The sequence below is a fragment of the Rousettus aegyptiacus genome, unplaced genomic scaffold (genome assembly GCF_014176215.1).
Source record: "Rousettus aegyptiacus isolate mRouAeg1 unplaced genomic scaffold, mRouAeg1.p scaffold_m13_p_14, whole genome shotgun sequence".
In the NCBI taxonomy this organism is placed as follows: Eukaryota; Metazoa; Chordata; class Mammalia; order Chiroptera; family Pteropodidae; genus Rousettus; species Rousettus aegyptiacus.
The window spans coordinates 50,811,526-50,830,811 of NW_023416289.1; the positions used below are offsets into that span (position 1 = coordinate 50,811,526).

Consider the following 19,286-nt stretch of genomic DNA (forward strand, 5'->3'; position numbering starts at 1 on the left):
CTCACGCAAAAAAAAAAACAAAAACATTTTGATGAAGTCCGATTTATCTTTTGTTGCCTATGCTTTTGGTGTCGTACCTAAGAATCTCACAAAACCCAAGGTTACGAAGAATTACCCCTATTTTTTTCTTTCAAGAATTATGGTTTTAGTACTTACAGTTAGGTCTTCGTTCCATTTTGTGTTAATTTTGTGCATGGTAATAGTAAGGGGTCCAGCTTCATTCTTTCACATGTCTAAGTCCTGCTGGCCCAGCGTCCTTTGTTAAAGAGACTGTTCTTTCCCCATCAAATGGACTTGGCTCCCTTGTGAGAAGTCAGCCGTGAATATTCGGGTTTATTTCTAAACCCCAGTGCTAGTTCGTTGGTCTGTGCGCGTCTGTTCTTAGGCCAGTACCAGGGTGTTTTGGTTACTGGCGGTCTGTAACCTTGAAGTGTGGGTCCGTTAACTTTGTTCTTTACAGGCTTTTGGGGGGCTTCTTGGGGTGTGTCATTTTGTTAGCGTTGCCATAAAATACCACAGACTGGGCGACTTACACAGGAATTTATTGTTATGCAGTTCCGTAGACTAGAAGTCCAAAGTCAAGGTGTCAGCGGGGCTGATTTCAATGAGGGCCTCTCTCCTTGGCTCGCAGGCGGCCGCCTTCTCTGTGTTCTCACGTGGTCTTTTTTCCGTGCGTGCACATCCCTGGCATGTCTGTTCCACGTTTCTCTCATAATCACAGCAGTCAGGTTTGACTCGGGCCGGCCTGCAGCCTCGCTGTGACTTAATCTCACTAAAGGCTCCATCTAATACAGTTATATTCTGAGGCACTGGGGGGGGGGGGGCGGGGGCGGGGCCAAGGCTTCAACATATGAATTGGGGGGAGGGGAAGCGGGACACAGTTCTATACAAATTTGAGGATGAACAGCTTTTCCATTTCTGCAAAAAAGTTCCTAGGAATTTTGTAGGTAGTGTCGATATGAGAAACGTCTAAACCTGTAGAAAGTTTTTATGAGTTTGAGTCAAACCGACGACGGCAGTAGCTAGGAAGCAGAATCTCAAGGGATTGAGAAAATGCTCTAGAGAATGGGAGTTACTTTATATGTTAGAATGAAAGGAGGAGATGCGAGGAGGTCACGGGAAACCCATTGCTGGCCGGAGAGCGAAGCAGGGAAAGAAATCGCTGGGACTGGATTAAAAGTAAAACGGAGACACACGGTTCTTTTACACTGGTGAGTCCGGGGGAGTTAGCAACAGCTACAGCACTCTGAGATGGCATCCAAGGGACAGTAGGACAATGATGGGCTTGGGGGGGGGGGGTGGCCCCGGGGTCTGCAGAAAGGGGGTGACTCTGACTCGCCATTCCAAGGGCTTGTTACCTTAGATGCACAGAGACAACAGACAGGCTCACTTAAGGTCAAGCCTGACCTTTGTCAAGGAAGCCGCAGGCCAGGAGGCGGCTGCCCACCATGACCTGCTGTTAGGGATTTTTGTGTGCAGGCCCTCCGGTGTGGTTAATTTCAGCCCTGAGCTTGTCAGGTGTGGTGTGAGGCCCCTTTTTGTCCACCATGGCTTTGGAGAGTGTGGACACCTTGAAAACTCTCTTCTGGTCTGGTGAAGGGATGGCTTCCGATCGGCTTAGGCCTTCTTTAATGTCTTTCAGGGATGTTCTGTAATTTTCAGGAATAAGTCTCTCGCTCCTTGATTAAATTTATTCCCAGGTGTTTTGTTCTCTTAGATTGTGATATTGTGAGATGATAAATATATATTTAGTCTTCATCCCCAGTTCTTGGCTCAAAAGCTTATGAAAACCTTGGGATTTCCTGAGTGACCCCTTCAGACCACGCCTTAGGTGAGGCTAACGGATGACTCACCAGCTCACAGGTAGCTCCAGGACTGGGCTGGTTGCTGATTAGAGGGCGGATCTCTGGGTACTAGGATTGAGTTAATCACCAGTAGCCAATGAGTTAATTCAGCCTCCATAAAAACTAAGTGATCATTTGCAACGACATGGATGGACCTAGAGGTTGTTAGGCTGAGTGAAATAGGTCAGAGAAAGAGAAATACTGTGTGACTTCATTTATGTGCAGAATCTAAGGAACAAAAAGAGCAAACTAAAACAGACTCACAAATACAGAGGTCAGTCTGGTGACAGCAAAAGGGGAACAGTGTTGAGGGGCTAGGAGGATGGGGTGAAGGGGTAAAGAAGCACAAATTAGTAGTTGATAGATGGTCACAGGGATGGAGAGCATGGCGTAGGGAATGCAGTCGGCAGTAATGTAATGGCTGGGCGGAGAGCCAGAGGAGAGAGAGCAATTAGGGGGATGGTTTTATAAACTATAAATGTCTAACCAGTGTTCTGTATGCTTGAAACGAGTCAAAAAACAAAAACAAAACACACACACACACACTTAACGGTGAGGTTTGGAGAGCTAAATCCCTCCGGTCCCCATCCAGACCCGACCCTAGGTGCCTCTTCACCTGGCTGTTTGTGTCCTTTATAATAGATCAGTAGTAGTAAAGTTTCCCCTCAGACTGTGAACCATTCTTACAGATTACTGAACCTGAAGAGGGGGTCATGGAAGCCCCAATTTATAGCCAGGTCAGGTAGAATTGTGGGTAACCCGGGGACCCCCTACTTGTGATTGGCATCTGAAGCAGGGGGCGGTCTTGAGCTCTCACCTTGCGGGGTCTGTGCTAACTGGGTCAGTAGTGTCAAAATTGAATTAAATCGTAGGCCACTCAGGTTGTGTCTGCGGAGAATCGGAGAATTGCTTGGTGTGGAAAACCCACATATAGATGTCGTGGTAAATGGAATTGCTTTCTTAGGTCACTTTTCTCATCGTTCATTACTGGTGTATAAAGAACACATCTGGTTTTTGTGTGATGACCTTGTGCTCTGCAATTGTGCTGAATTTATTATCTCAAGGAGCTTTCTGGTGGGTTCCTTGGGATTTCCTATGTGTTAGGATCATGTCACCTGCAAATAGAAATGGTTTCAGATGCCTTTTCTTCCTCCAGTTGCCCTGGCCGGAGCTTCTCGTGCAGTGGTAGGTGGCAGCGCTGAAAGTTCTGATGTCACGTGAAACCATGGGCAGAACTTTCATTCTTTCCCCATGGAGCATTTTCATAAACGTCCTTCATGGTGTTGAGGCGTCCTCCCCCATCCCTGGTTTTCTGAGGGCTTCTGTCACCAAAGGGTGCTGCCCTTTGGAAATGCCTTTCCTGCGTCAGCCGAGATGACCGTGAGTTTCGTTCTTTCCAGCACTGTGACGTGTGACGTTGATTTTCTCGGGCCAGAGCGCCCTGGCGTCCTTGGCGTGAATCCCACCTTGTGGCATGTCAGCCTTTTCATGGAACAATGGATTCGGGTTACTAGTATTTTGTTGAGGATTTTGCGTGGAGATTCATGACAGGTCTTGGTTTCTGACTTTCCATTTTGTGACGTCTTTATATGGCATTGGCGTGAGGGAAATCCTGACTTAATGGAATGAGTTGGAAAGCGTTTTCCCCTCTTCTGTTTTCTTCGAAGAGTTTGAGAAGGCTTGGTGTTAATTTCTCTTTAGATGTTCAGTAGAATTGAGCAATGACTCCATGTGGTCCTGAAATGTTCTTTTTGGGAAGTTTTTGATTCCTGATCAGTATTTTTACTTGATAGAGGTCTACTGAGATTTTGTTTATTCTTGAGCGAATGTGGGTAATTTGTTTCTAGGAATCTGTCCATTTTGCCTAGGTTATCCGCTTTTTGGCGTACAGATGTCCATAGAATTCTTGCGTTTCTGACTCTGTTTACATCCATCCTCTTCCCCACCCTTCTTTCTCATTCCTCCCTTTGGTGCTTTTTCTCTTTTTCATCCTCTCTCCCTCCCCTTCCCCATCTAGGTAAAGACTGATAAAAATCTTTTCAAAGAGGAAAACTGAGTTACATCTTTCTCTCTCTGCCTCTCTCCCTCCTTCCTCCACATTTCTCTCCCTCTCTCTCTTTCCCACTCTCTCTTCCTCTCTCAGGCTTTTTCTCTCCGAAGGTTGGTAAAAAGTGATCTTTTCAAAACTTTTAATGTCATTCTTTCCCTCCCTCAATTTCCTCTCACTTTCTCTCTTTCCCTCCCTCCTCTCTTTCCCATTTTTCTCTTCCTCTTTTTTTCTTCCTTCCTTTTTTCACTTCTCCCTTTCTCTTTCCCTCCCTCTCTTTCTCACTTTCTACTTTCTCTTCCTCTCTCTAAACGTTGATAAAAAGTGATTTTTTCAAAGATATTTTAGTTCTCACTTTTCCTTTCTCTTCCCCTCCATCCCTCTATCCTTCTTTCGGACTCCTACCCTCCCTGTCTCTGCCTTTCTTTTTCCCCTCCATCTCTTTATCTCTTTCTTGCTTTCTCTCTTCCTCTATCTTTTTCTAAAGGTTGGTAAAAGTGATCTTTTCAAAGAAACTTTTAGTTACACTACTTCCCTTTCTTCCTCTCTCTTCTCTTTCCTGCTTTCTCTTCCTCTCTTTACTGTTTTTATCTCTAAAGGGTTGTAAAAACTGACCTTTTCAAAGAAATTTGTTACGTTAAGTCTTTCCCCCTTTTCCCCTCATCCCTTTCTTCCCCTTCTTCCCTCCCTTCCTAAGTGGGTAAAGTGATCTTTCCAAAGAAACTTTCAGTTACATTCTCTCTCCCTCTTTTTCTATTTTCCTCCCTTTCTCTCTTTTCCTCTCTCTAAAGGCTGGTAAAAAGCGACCCTTTCAAATAAGTAACTTTTAGTTACATTAATTCTGTCTCTCCCTCTCCAGCAAATTTAGTTCACTTTTTTTTTTTTATTCATCTTCTAGTATTTTCTCATTTATTCTTTGACCCATTGGTTAAGAATGTATAGTTCAGCTGCCATATATTTATGATTCTGCATTTTTTTCTGCTGATTTTTATTACTTTTTTTTCCCCTATTCCATTATGATCTGAAAAGATAACTTTGTATGATTTCAGTCTTAAGTTTAGTGAGACTTTTTAGGAGACTAACATACGGTCTATCCTAGAGAATGCTGTTTATACTTAAGAATGTATGTATTCTGCTTTTACTGGGTTTTCTATACATGTGTCTGTTAGGCCTATGTATGTCTATTAGGTCTCTTTAATTTCTTTACATTATCAACCACCTGTCTTGATTTTCTGTTCATTATCAAAAGTGAGGTATTGAAGTCTACAGCTTTTATTGTGGAACTGTCTACTTCCTTCTTTAGTTCTGTCAAGTTTTTGCTTCATACATTTTAGAGATCTGTTGTTCAGTGCGTATGTTTATAATGGTTAACTCTTGGTGAGTGGACCATTTTATTACTATACAAGGTCTTTTGGGGAGGTCCCGTAACAATTTTTAGCATAAAGCCTATTTTGTCAGGACGTGAGCCCTAGATCTCTTTTGGTGGTTCTTTACATAGGAACCCACCCACCTAGAGGGAGAAGAGGCTGCCCCTTCCTGTGTCCCTCTGGTAGGCCTGAGACCTTCACTCGGTCTCACTTCTGCAGACTTCTCTTGGCTTATTGGGCAGAAAAGGATCATGTGTCCATTCCTGGAGCTGTCACAGTGGGTGAAGGGGACTCACCTGGCACATCAGCCAGACACCATGTCAGTTAAGCAGAGATGGAGGGAGGGGGGTGGACATGACACCTGACTCGAGGGCCTCGTCACGCACGGGGTCTGCACCTCACAGGACAGGTACGGCTTCAGTCAGAGGAACCAGGACGACCTCGCAGAGTAGTCCCGGGAGGAATTTTCTCAGATGTCTGTTGAGAAAAGGATTCTCAGCTGCTGCTTTTGTTGTTGTTGTTGAACTGACCTTTTGATTTGACTTTGGATGCTACGATGCTGTGAGCTAAATTGGTTGCTAATAGCAATTATGGTACATTGTGGCATTTTAAATCTTGCATTAGCTTGTTTTTTCCTTCAGTTTTTTCAGTTAAATATGCCATTTATGAACTTTGTAATTATTTTAAAGAAAAAGTTGAACTTGTAGATTTCTAAATACAGAAAGTAATTATACATTATTAAATTGTTTTAAAGAGTTTAAAGTAATGTGAAGTTGAACACGTATTGAATATACTAAGGATAGGAGAAATTTATAGCTTAATTTAAAAGCAGATTAACTATATAAAAATTGTTTTCAAAAGTTAATTTTAAGGCAGATTTGAGTCTTCTTCACCTGTGGGCAGTGGGGCTTTGAATCAGGTCTGTGGCCACATCACTAGGAATTTTGGGGGTGGTTGTCAGTTCCTATGGGGGTCGTTTCCTGGTTCTTGCTGGCACCCCGAGCCTTCTTCCCACCTCCGTCTGCGAAGACCGAGTCGGGTCACAGGTCACACTGGGAAAGGGGCCTTTGAGGGCTTTGGCACCATCACCCCTGGCATGCCAGGTGTGTTTCTGGAGGGTTCCCAGTGGGGAGCTGCCTCATCTGGTCTTTGTGATGTTGTAATGGTCATTTAACTATTAACGTTTTCCTTCAATAAAGGTATCTTCTCCATTTAGAGTGAAAATAGGATGAAGTATGTTTTATAAAACTTCAAAGAAAAGGTGACACAAGGATTTTTAGAAACAAATAGTTTAATTTCATTTTCATCTTTGAAAAAACATTTAAAATGACATGTACTTTGGCATGTCATCACTTGTCATTTTTAACAGTACATTTGAAACTGTGAGAATACATAACTTATAAATCTCTGGAATCAAAGATGAACATGAGAACTGATACGTTTAAAATGTCAATTTAGTAAATATTTCATTTTGCTCTTTGTGGGAATATTTGGTAGAAACACTGTACAAAGTAAGGCAGTCATTTGGAAAATTCATTTAAATTTTTAGGAAAAAAGTGTTCAGTGGAAATTCCTCTCCTGCTGCAGGCGACTCCGCGGAGCCCGTTGGTGCCTAGAGCAGCTCCCGAGGTCCGGGTGGCACAGGAGGAACCCCTGCTCCTGTCGCTCTAGAATCAGGTCCACACAGAAAACAGGTTTTAAAGCAGGTTTAATACACAAATATTGCTATAGGTCAATAAAAAAACTTAATTTTCACCATGGGAGTATACCGTACAATGCATATGGAACAAATGAGTCGTGAGTTTATTAAAACACTGTAATAACTGATTACTAGTAGGACATCACGTGAGAGGCTGTAAATCAGACAAAGGAATTCCAGGTAAGTGGGAAAGAAAAGGGCCAGAAGACAAAAGAGAAGTCGGGGAGGAGATGAGACTGTGGGCAGGAAGGGGAGCGAGGGAGAAGAGGTAGGGGGAGGACACGGATGAGGAAGGAAGGGGGCTTGGGGAGGGGAGGGGACGGGGCGAGGAGGACGAGCACTTCTGAAGGGAGGAGAAGAATCGAGGGAACATAGAAAAGGGGGGAAGGGGAGGTGACATAGGGAGGACAGGAAGGTCCAGGTGCTGAGGGGATGGAGGGGGGAGAGGAAAGTGACAGGGAGGGGTGTGACAAGGGAGGACGGGATGGAAGGGCGAGGGCATTCATGAGGGAGGAAAGGGACTTGGGGGAAGAGAGGAGACAGGAGGGGGAGATGTAGGGCACACTTAGGGCAGTGAGGAAGGGTGAAGAGAAGGGATTTATGGAGGGGAAGAAGGGGAGAGGGAATGCAGGGAGGACAGGAAGGTGAGAGGACTCAGGGGGGCATGGGGAGGGAGGGAGAAGGGGTAGGGAGGGGACATAGATGGGGAAGGAAGGGGAGGCAGTGTTGGGAGGAAAGGGACTTAGGGGGCATGAAGGAGGGGACTAAGGGAGGGAGGTGAGAATAGGAGGAAAGTGACTTAAATAGCGGTGGGGGGGGAGAGAACTTGGGAATAAGAGGGGCAGGAACTACTGCAGAGGGGAGAGGAAGGGGATTTAAGGGTTAAGGAGAGAAGGGAACTAGCGAGGGAGGTGGGGATGGGTGGAAGGTGACTTAGGGAAGGGACACAGATGAGAGGTGGGGGAGGAAGAGAAGGGACAGGACACAGGTGAGGGAGGTGAGAATGGAAGGAAAGTGACTTGAGTAGGGTGGGAGAGGACTGAGGGGATGAAGGAGGGAAGGAAGGGGACCAACGGAAGAGGAAACAAAGCGGAGGGGGAGACTCAGGGCAGGGAGGGAGAGGATGAAGGGGAGGAGAGAGAGGAAGTGGAGGGGACACGGGGAGAGAGGAGAGGGAGGGGACTTGAGAATAAGGGGGGCAGGACGTGGAGGGGATCTGGGAATAAGAGAGGGGAGGGGAGGGGACTGAGGAGAGGAAAGTGACTTAGGGCGCGAAGGGAGGAGAGGATGAGGGTGAAGAGAAAGGTGAGCGCCATAGACAAGGGAGGAAGGTGAGGTAGGGAGGGGATTGAGGAAGGGGAGGAAGGGTGTGAGGGAGGTGAGGAGACTTGGGAGAAAAGAGGGAGGGAGGAAACGGAAGTGGATGCAGGGAAGAGAATGGGGAAGGATGGAGCAGAGAGGGAAAAGGGGTCAGGGAGCCAGGGAGGAGAGCGGAGGTGGGGGAGGCAGTGCGGGCAGGGGAGACATTGCGGCAGGGCAGGGGCACGGCGCGGTGTGACAGTGTGATGGGGACAGGCCACTCACTATTGGGGTTCCGTGGGCGGCCGGAGGCTCCTCAGCTTCCTTTCGTCCAGTCCTTTCCAGTATTTGAAGTTGTTATCGAGATGCTGCAGCAGCTCTGGCAGGTCCACGAAGGCTGCAAGAAGAGGCGACCGTGTGAGCCCCCTGACCTGTGCTTAGGGTTTCGGGCTGGGCTGTCGAGAAAGGGGGGGACCTGAGCGGGCAGCTCCAAAACGCCCGTGGCTGGCACGACCCCAGGCTTCCTGAACACAGGCTGAGCTGACAAGTGTCACAAATAAAACCGTAAACAAAAGCACAAAGCAGCGTCCATCTGCTTAGTGAGTGCGCGCACCGTGCCGTGAGCCCCGCCAACAGCTATGTGCCAGGGGCTCAACCCTGGGGTCCCTCTCAGAGGCCTCCTGAGTTCCCCTTTGCTCCCAGGAAGGGCAGAGCAGAGCCGTGGGCACCAGCAGGGAGGCAGCCCACGGTCACGCCCGCTCCAGCCTGCAGGCCGGGAGCAGATGGCGGAGGCCCCCGGAGGATGCCCGTGGGGCATGTAGTCACCATCAGTGGTTTTGAGTCCCATGTTCTCTATTAGCAGTGCGCCCCAAGTTCATGTCCCTCATCTAGGAAGCCGGTGTCACCCTGCGGGGAGGGGGCGGTTCAGGAGGATGTGGACAGACCCAGCCCGCTGGGGGCGGGGCTGGGGGTGGGGAGAGCTCAGCAACGGCTCATTCTCATCCTCGGTGCCTCTGGAAAGTGTCCGTCCCCAAGCGGATGGCTTTTGCTACTTACTGTGTCACGCCCGTTATTTGAGAAACGTGTCCCAAGCGTTCTTACCGTCCCAAGCATCGAACATGCCTGTGATGAAGTAGTCAATGAACGAGATCTGAGACTTGGGAATGCTGCAGGTGTTTCTGTCAAACACGGGCATCACCACAGGTAAGTCCTGCCGCTTCTCTTCATCGGTCTGCGACAGAGAGCACCCGACTGTCGCACTCGCTCCTCTCCACTCACAAGCGCAGAGGGGAGGCCGAGCAGAGAGACAATGGACCCGCGCCAGACCCTGTTGTTCCCAGAGTGGGGCCGTCTCTGCGCCAGGAGGGCCTGAGCTCACCCACCCCACCCCTCCCCACCACCTGCGAGCCGTCTGCTGAAGCTCCTCAGGCAACATTCGAAATGGTACCCGTAGCTGCCACCACTCTGCCACCCTGCCACACCCAGCCCCCTCCCGTCCAGCAGGGGATCCAGGGCCTGAAGCTGGGCCTGCGGTGGGGAGGAGGGTCCGGTGGCCGCTGCTCATCTCAGGCCACATTATCTCATTTGAAAAGGCTCTGAACACCCTTGAGATCCTTGAAAAAATTCTGGGACGAATGTTTTACATTAGAAAAGCACTGAGCAGAAGAGGACTTAAGCCCAGTCACGGCCACCTGCGCCAGGTGGCCGGGGCTCCACTCTGAGAAATGTGCCAGGAAACCGCACAGCCCCCCCCCCCCCGCCCCGTACACTGGCTGCACGGGGTGGCCCTTGCTCCCAGGAGGCCAGCCGCTACAGCAAGTGACTCCGAGTACTGTAGGCGACTGTGACACAATGGTACTTGCGCATCTACACACATCTAAACGTAGAAAAAATACAACAAAAACTCAGTGTGAATGGTAAGCGGTGGCCCCCTGAGCAGGGCGCTCACCGTGAGCGGAGCCCGCAGGACTGGAAGTCGCCCTGGCGCGTGGGGTGGGGGGGGGTCAGTGACCGTGAAGGCCGAGGATGTGGCCGGGCAGACTGCAGACTACAGACGCTGCCCCACGAGCCCTCCCCACCGCCGGCGCCACTCCGTGCACAGGGGTGCGGGCTGCACTGGCTGGGGGAGTGGGGGAGGGCGGTGGCCACTGCCAGGAAGGCGTGAAGCGGGGCTCAGCAGTCGGGGTGGGGAGACGGGGGAGTGCCCTTTGCGGGAGCTGTGGTGTTGGGAAGAGCATGCCGAGAGCAGACCGGGTGGGCCTGAGGACTCTGCATTCTGACCTTGGACATCTGGTTGCGTTCCACTGACCCTGCCCCCTGCACGGAGCTGACAGGAGAAACAAAACTATGACATCATCACGGCCAAAACATTTCCAAAAACAAGGCGGGGGTGGGTGGGTGGCTGGCGCCACGCTGCCTCAGAAAGCTTTCACCACAGTCGCAGTGGCACATGGTGCTCGTTACGGTGGCCCTGGCGACCTGTGTCCTGGTGCACGGTGTGATCTGTGCCGTCAAAATCCAGGCACTGTGGGTGGGAACGACTGCCCCCCCTTCCGCGGAGAGGAGAAAGCCAGCTCCTAGGAGGGCTTGTCTCACCTGGGAAAAGTACTCCTCCGAGATGCGCGCGGCCCACTCGATGCTCTGCTCCAGCGGTCGGCAGGGGTTGGACACGTCCGCGCACTTGATCAGCATGCGCTTGATCAGAGTCCGGTTCTCCGGCGTCCTGAGCACGGTGTTTATGGCTGCTTGCTCTTTATCTGTTTCCTAAAGCATGAGTGAGATTCAAGCAATCACAAGGGGTCCCCTGGTGCCCAGCCCTGTCACGCTGCGTGGTCCCACTGCCAACACCAGGAGGCGCTGTCCAGGATCTTCCCATCAGGGGTTCCCAAAACAGTGCTGAGGAGACTCTGAGCATCGAGCCTGGTCCCTGGCTTGACCAAGGGGCAAAGCGAGGCCGAGGCCGGTGTGACACTGCAGCCCCCCCTGCCCCCCCCCCGTGGCAGGGGCGGCCCCACTGGTCGATCTGCCCCTCCCTTCTTGGCTCACTATTCTCACTCTAAATCTTTCTCACAGTTGCCTTTTCTTTCTGTTCTTTCTCTGCCACTCTCCCTTGATAAGCGCTCAAAGACTGACTTGAACTTTTACTTACTCAAAAAGAGCGTGAACTGAAAAAGTAAAAGATTTACCAGCTCTCCCGACAAAGAGAATCTTGTGGTCCACCTGGCTCCCGCCTGTCCTTACTCAATCTCCAACTCAGCCCTGTGGCACGTGTGCCTGGGGGGCAGCTGTCAGTGCCCCAAGGCTGTCATACAGTGACACCACCATGACACTGCCTGACATTCTGTGGTGTACAAAGAACTTAACTTTCTCTGGACCTGCACTCACAAAAAGGCCTGTGGGAGGCCTGAAGAGCGGTACTATGTGCTGTGACATTTACCCAATGAGGATACTGGGATTCGGAGAGGCGAAGAGACCCGTCAAAGCCACCCAGCTGAGCCAGGGAAAGGACCTAAGTTCTACCTTCAGCCCTGGGCTCCATCCACTCGTAGTAAATACGCATGCATCTCGTTCACAAGGACACGGAGCCGCCACCGCCGGGGGAATGGGCAGAGAGCACCGTCAAGGAGGACAAGGCGCCCTCATTCACGGGACCTTTCCAAATGGGCCAGTCCCGTGATTTCCAGGAGAGAGCACAGTGGTCTAAGAAGGCCTTGGTGGTCCCGTGGAGTGGGCAGAGCTGCCATCAAGACAGGCAGGTGGCATCCCGAGCCGAGGCCACCTCCTGTCTTGGGGAGTTCCAGAAGGGACATCCCCGAGGCGGCCCAAGCTCTCCCGGCTCCAGCTTCCCCCCTTCTCTCTCCAGACTAATGCTTTCAGTGAGAAGGGTGACAGGCTGGGAGGCTGGGGCCAGAGGAAGCCTGTGGCCAAACGAACTGCAGAATTGAATTATGACCCTGGCCCGACAGCGCCCAAAGGCAAGTCGTTCCTATGCGCCCAGGGGCTCTTTGCCGGTGCCAGTCTGGTGCCGGGAGCCGGGGAGCAGGGCGGGGGAATGGCTGTGAGTTGGTGGCAGGGTGCTCAGCGCACACGGAGTAGGCGGGGGGCGGGGGGGTGCAGACAGCTGAGTCTGAGGAAGAGGCTCCAGGGAGGCCCATTCTCCAGCGCTGACCCGACAGAGGCCGGGGACGCGATGCCCGCCTCACGGGCCCTGTGCCTTGAGGCTCACGGGGCCCACCGCACCCACGGGGCAGCACAACTGGCGGTGCTCAGGCCTGGCTGCTTCCCGGCTGCCCCCGCCCAGCACCTCAAGTCCAGAAATGAGGGCGAAGGTGCCACCCTCTGTGACACAGCCAACAGAGGATAGTTGCTGCCGCCACGGAATGCAGTGTGGAGCAGCTGGTGACAGACCCAAGGGCTCCGTCTGTGCCCACAATGCCCAAGAAGAGGGGAACGGCTCCCCCTTCCACACTTAATCTGAATCTCGAGCCTCCCTTCAGTTTTTTCGCCTGCCAAGTTCTGGTACTTTCAAAAATTTAAGCAACAGAATCAAATTCAGTGAGCTGACAGCATGTGGGGACAAACCCAGACGGACCCTTACCTCGTTTACTTCCAGCGCCGCCAGGGGCTTGTTGACGCTGTTGACAAACTTGTTGACGTGCTCGAAATGCTTTGTCATCTCTGTGGCCAAGACCATGTCAATGATAGCCTGGCGCAGCGTCCGGTAATCATTCCTGTTTCGGCGACAAGCGAGAGGCTGCTACAGATCACGGGTCCAGACTCGACCGACAGGGACTTGTGGACACTATCTGTGGTCCGGGGCGCACGTCCACTGTGGCTAAAGTTCTAATGTCGCTAGAAGTCAGCTGCAGGGCACACTTTAGGAGATTGTAAAGGCCATACTTAGTGCCTCGATCATTCTCAAGGTGAACCCCGAGAGAAGTTAAAATCGGGAAGCTTAAGGGCAAGACCTCGTAGATGCGACGTCCGTGTGTTGTCACCCGTGGTGTGAGGCCCACGGTTCTCAGACTAAAGCAATACAGAAAGTAGCTGGGTGAGCAACGCCACTCTCTCAGGAGACCTATGGCTGTGGAGCGTGTACCCCACAGAGACCCAACACCTTTAGTGCCCAAACTCAGAGGGCAGACGCTCTGACAGGTGAGACAGTTGCATGCAGTGCGTGACACCTCTTCCTCCAGCCCTTGTCTTCATTTGTTTTTAAAAAATTTTTCTGAGGTAGAGAGAACACAAAATAAAATCTCTATTCTGCCCCTTTTCTCCAGTCACCTGGGGCAGAGATAACAAGAAGCTACAAACAAAACCTACAGATCTCCACGTCTAAAATTCTACACCATGGCGCAGGGAGCTTAGTAAAATCAGGAGTCTCCTTTTTTAAAAAAAATTCCATATAAAACTTTCCTTAAAAATCCAAATTAACAAGTCTTCCTCATGACCAAACACTTTTTCCTGCGGTCATGTGATATTAAGTCCCTATCATGCATCAGGCGCCATGCTAGACGCTGAGGGACAGTGATAAACGAAACTCGTATGGCACCGTGATCTTACAGAGCTTCAGAATCGAATCAGACACTAGACAAATAATGAAAATGTGACAAGTGCTACGGAAGAACTAGGACTGAAAAAGCAGTGTGAGGGGTCAGGGAAGGCTCCTCAGGGAAATGACGTGGGAACAGAGACAACGAGAAAATGCTGGGCACACGAGGGCAGAGTGGAGGGTTCCAGGCAGAGATGAACGGTGACAGCTCCTCTGTCCCTAAGAGCTCAGCAGGTCCACATTACTTCCTTGTCGTGAAACGTCGAGACACAGAGGAGCTGAACCTTGGAAGCACTGTGCTGAGTGAAAGCAGCCGGCCGCAGAGCACACGCTGGGCGTGCCTCCGTGTGCATGAAATGTCCGCAGCCGGCAGATCTCTGGACACACAAAGTGGCTCAGTGGTTGAGCGGGGAGTGTGGCGTGACTGCTAACAGTTTTGAGAGTTTTGGGGGGTGATGAAAATGCCCTCAAACTGTCGTGGCGCTTGTGCTGCTCCGAACGAGCTAACGATCACCGTTTGCTTCAAATGCGTGAACCGCATGCTGTGTGGACTTATCTCAGCACGGCTGCTAAAAGGAGACAGGCGGACCAACACGCTTCCCTCCCCACGCTTCTTACCTCTCCATGTTCTTGAAGATATTGCATTTGTCATCTCTGATGGTCAGCTGGAAGGCCAAGGCTGCATGGTGGCTCTCCAGCACCGCAGTGTCATTGTACAGAATGGCCAGCTCGCTTCCAGCGTTACACAGGAAGGAGTTGGTCCTCCCGGGGTGGTCCACGTCATGAATGGTGGCTGCAATGAGGGCAGCGGCCTCGTCGACGGGATCTAGCGTTTGCTGAGAACAAGAGATCCTGTGAAAACTGAGGCACTGCACGAAGCCTCAGTAGGGTCCTTCTTCCCGCCCTATGGCTTTGAGGTAAGAACACTTGGGATTTCTGACAAGAGGACGTGGTTGAGCAAATCCGGGTTCCCTGTCTACTGAGGAAGCGGCATCTCTGCACATGCCATCCAGACACAGCGCATCCTTGGTCTCACACTCATTAAGGACTTACCGTCAGCACAGAGGAGTAAGTAGGGGAAGTGCAGGAGATGACTTACACCTCCATGCCATTAACATTGTTTTCAGTTGGCTTCGTGAATACATATATTTATGTGTTGTCTATAGAGTAGTTCAAAAGCAATAAATTACAACAAAAACTGGGCTGTTGGTCCATACTGACACTGATGTCCCTCCGCTGCCATTATTTTTGTACTTTATAAAACTGTCCTCTTTCTGGGCTCTTATTCTGCCTAGGTCCCTCCCGGTCATGGTCTTTCTTTAAAAACAAAACAAAACAAAACAAAACGAACACCTTAGAGGGAGTGAGGAAGGGGCAGCTGAAGACCCAGCTCCGGGACGGTGTCCCTTCAGGGTGAGAACCAGCTTCTGCTCAGCATGGCCAGGTGCCAGGCAAGCCGTCGCCCTTCCCTGACTTTGAGAGGACAGGCAGGCGCCTAAGGTGGCAACGGCTGACCCTTAACTGGCTGTACTTGTCTGTGGGTTTGGAGACCCCAGGGAACAGCCCTCCCCTGTCCTTGCTGCCTTTCTCCCTGGGGACCAGCTCCCCCTCACGCTCCCAGGGAATGGCTGAGTCACGTCCTGAGTTAACACAGTGTGTGTGGCCTCCTGCCTGACTCCTCACACACAGTGAAGGACACTCCTGAGCAGTCGCACTGCATGGCAACTCGAAGCAGAGGCAGCAGAAACCCAGCTCACCTTTATCCTCTCTCTGCAGAGGAAGTAGGCAGTGGCGTGAAGCACGTCGGCAGAATGTGTGGAGTTGTGGTACGGGTTTGAGGAATGGTAATTGGCTTCGATAAGCTGGAACCACGTTCTCAGTGTTGCCTCGGAGCAGTTTAAGAATTCACAGATTCCAAAGCGAGCGAAGATTTTGAGACCAAGATAAACTAAAGGCCTATAGAAAAAATATTCGTAACATTAAAGTGAAGAAACAGGCCACGTGGCTACAGCCCTGTCGGATCCGACAAGCACGCCCGAGCCAGACTTCAGAGAGCGCGAGGGCAGCGCAGCGGTACCTGCCTCTCTGTCGCCCCTTCTCCCGGGAGCCCGCACCAAGCCGGCTGCAGCCAACTTCCGGTTCCCGCCTCAGAGCTCTGTCCAGCGCTCCCGCTGGCTGCCCCTCCTGATTCCGACTCCTACTTGCACCAGTGGATTCCTCAAAATCGACATGTTTGTTTCCAGGCTAACCTTGTGCCACCTTGAACACCATCTTCTCCTTTGGACCTGCTGGACCTATGCCACTGGCCAGGGTCCTGCCTGAGGACAATAATGGTTTCTGATGACCGTGCATGAGCCAGACACTATGGTATGCCACGTGATGGTCTCGACAATCTGGAGATGGGTGTCGAGTCTGTGGAGGTTCCCCCTTAGAAGGGAGCCGGCTGCCCACCGAGCTGGGCCCTTCCTTGAGAAGCACCTCGATCTTGCGCATGGCCTTTGGCTTGGAAGGTCGAGCAATGTGACTCTGCTGAGAGGCAGTGTCCGGAGACGATCAGGCTCACGGGACCCAGACTGGCCTGCCGTGGCCTGGTTCACGTGAATGCCACATCACTAGTGTGTAAACCAGACGCCCAGAGATGCGCCTGCCGTGGAGTGCTCCCCACGTCCGTGCCCGTGCCGTGTGCATGGGAGCGGGATGCAGCAGAGGGCTGACTCGCAGTGAACAGGAGGAAAGGGCAGGGCTACCTTGGGGACAGTCGCCCAACAGGGATGAGACCTGACGGTGATCCCAAGAAAGCACACCTCTCCTGAGACTGTCGGGGGTAGGGCCTCGCCATCCTGAAGGCTGGCCTGGCGGGCGTCGGCTGTGACATTGCTCTCCTGTGTGCCAGGTCAGCCACACCCCTTTGGTTAACAGTTCTTTTCCAGCAAAGTGCAAAACTGAAGGTACGGACCCCATTCTCCCCCACTCTGTGGTCACACCCCGTCTGGGACGACTGGGTGTGAAGTTCTGGGTCTCCCCAAGCCTGTTACTGACACAGCAACCGAGATCTGGGGACAGCTCTTCTCAAATGTCTCTGTTCCCTGTATATTTCTAATTTTGAGTTCTAGACTCTGGGCAGGGCTCTTTGCTGTATCTTAACTTATCACCACCTACAGAAGAAATCAACATCCCTATTTTATAGGAAAAAACCAACCCTGTGACTTGGAGCGGTAAGTCCCTTGCTCAGTTTTACACTTCCCATGAGTCTGCTGTCTCGTCAGGAGTTGTGTCCAGGCAAACTCTGCCCCCAGCTTCTCGCCTACCCCCTTGTCGAGGCCCAGGCCCCAGGGACTCAGGGGCACCTGCTGCCCCTTTCTGAGCCTCCTCGCCCGGGGACCCGGGCCTGGCTCTGTGTGGAAGCCACACTCCTCCAGTGGCTTTCTCCACACAGGCCCCTGGCATCGAGCTGTCTGCCGAGCTCCCAGTGAACTCACCTTTTCTGAGTGGCGGCCTCCAGTTCAAAAATATCAAAATCCCAGTAGTCCTCGTTTTCTATGGCCTGAGCTATCCGCGGTGGGACATCGTGAAGGGAGATGGGAGTGACTATATTGCTTGAAATCTGTTGAAGGTCTGCAAAGTGATGAAATTTGGAGAACAAAATTAACAGGTTTTACGGCATTAGCTGAGGGAGAACAGTGCTTTGTTTCTGAGGTTTAATGACAGACCAAGAAACTGTGTACTGATGAGAAAAACTGACAACTTTTATCTGAAAAATCTATTTTCATCATAATAATGATCCATAAAGTTAAAAACTTACTTTTTGTTGAAAGAACATATTCATTTCCAGATAGTCTTCGTAAACCATCCTGATAAAAATCAAGGAAATGAGAGAGAAGTCACAACTGTTCTTTACCTCCTGCGGACCCCAGGACTGTGCTCCCAGAGGACGGCTAAGGGCAGCCTTCTCCAATAGCGCACCCCGAGGCTCTCCTGAGATCAACTTCTGAACTCAGTCCCTTCACGGAGAGCACTGAGCCTGACGCTTGAAGGACTGGCTACACTTGGGGTAGGACGGCATGGGGTGGGGGCAGCTCGTGAGAGGCCTGTAGGCCCCGAGCTCCTGGTGGCACTCAGGACGGTTTGGTTTTTTAGGGATAACACCCCTCGACGTGCCGCCCTGCCCCACAGGAGGGCTTTCTCGCCGCCGTCCTCACCCTGGGAGATGCCATGCCTCCTCTGGGGCTCGGTTCTTCCTCCAGGCATCTCACTCCGCCCAGCAGACTCTTGGCTGAGAGCTGCTCCCAGACCACCGCCCCCACCCGAAGCAGCCCCTTCCTCTCACCCTGCAGTGACTCCCCCCACCCCACCGTGGACACTCTCCCACCCTGTCACCCCTCACCAGAGGCTAGAGGAGCCTCTGTCTCAATAGGCAAGTCCACAGTTAGACATCGTCATCACCCGAAGAAACCATGCTACAGTTTGTGAAATCATCTGATGTCTTAAAAATTAGGGTTTTAGGCAGGCTTTATCTAGCTACCTGCCTAAAACTTTATTTTGAGGACATCAAGTGATTTCAGAAAGCAGAAGCTGGGAGGAAGATGAATTTTATGTCTTCCCAACGCAAAGGTGACAGCGAGGGAATGACAACTGTTCTTCCTGTAGAGACCTCTATGCTGGATGGGCTGGAGGAGGCATCCAGAGCCTCGAGACCCCCCTCTAATGACACCCAGTTGAGCTCTTCTTCCCAAAGAAGTCACCAGCTCTGCACAGGCTTCCCCTGGGGCCTCTTTAAACATGGTCTTTCTGTTTTGCAATGTGCTATGGAACACTTCATATGTTTTTTTTTTCTGCTCCAGTTAAGTTGTATTTAAATAAATTACTCATAGAACCCCTAAGCAAAAATGGGGCAGCGGCTCAGCAGATGGTCTAGAACATGCCCCTCCCTTCTGTGCTCCAAGCCAAGGTCCCTGAGTGGACGAAGAGCAGCCGAGCCCAAGCGATGGACAGGCTTAAGCCTGGACTGAGCCTGACACGCAGACAGCTTTGTCAGGCCGGCCCGTGACCAAATAACCGGAGAACAAACGGGAACGGCAGGCTCTGACCAGTGGCCTAGTCTAATACACACTTACGGACATTAGGCCCCCGACGAGGTCATTGGCGTGAGGGTCATCGTCCTTAGCACCAAACTGCGGTGAGTATAACTCAGTGGTTCTGAGAATTTCTAGCACACGGTCTAAGGCTTCTGTCACAGGCATGGGACTGTTTTCCTGCGCAGCATTGATAATGTTGATAACCTACAAAACGGAAAGAAAAGCCTTGAGTTTCACAACCTTAAAAGCAATAGAAAAGAGATCCTGAGGTCGGGCTGGCCACGCTGCTCCAGGCTGACTGACGACTAGCTGAGTGTCCATGCCACAGGCCCTCTCTTGAGAGGAAGCGGCTCCCCGTGACTGGGGGGCATCGAGATGGTCACAGGTCCATTCCTCCTCACCAG

The 19,286-nt window shown here is 51.3% G+C and overlaps 1 protein-coding gene across 4 annotated transcripts in view; it reads right to left on the reverse strand.

Moving 5' to 3' along the window:
- Positions 1 to 6,531: 6,531 nt before the first annotated feature.
- The window catches only part of PDE8A (phosphodiesterase 8A), a 109,788-nt gene continuing 97,033 nt past the window's right edge, over positions 6,532 to 19,286 (reverse strand). For 3 of the 4 annotated variants that reach the window (XM_016135419.2, XM_016135415.2, XM_016135417.2), the window contains 10 exons: positions 18,922 to 19,086; positions 17,610 to 17,658; positions 17,287 to 17,422; positions 15,565 to 15,763; positions 14,426 to 14,643; positions 12,854 to 12,986; positions 10,852 to 11,019; positions 9,358 to 9,487; positions 8,542 to 8,653; positions 6,532 to 6,925 (listed from right to left, as the gene is read on the reverse strand). In XM_016135419.2, coding sequence (XP_015990905.2) covers position 6,925; positions 8,542 to 8,653; positions 9,358 to 9,487; positions 10,852 to 11,019; positions 12,854 to 12,986; positions 14,426 to 14,643; positions 15,565 to 15,763; positions 17,287 to 17,422; positions 17,610 to 17,658; positions 18,922 to 19,086 — 1,311 coding nt within the window. In that variant the 3' untranslated portion in view covers positions 6,532 to 6,924. The remainder of the gene's footprint in view (positions 6,926 to 8,541; positions 8,654 to 9,357; positions 9,488 to 10,851; positions 11,020 to 12,853; positions 12,987 to 14,425; positions 14,644 to 15,564; positions 15,764 to 17,286; positions 17,423 to 17,609; positions 17,659 to 18,921; positions 19,087 to 19,286) is intronic. The other variant, XM_016135416.2, reaches the window with a different exon arrangement.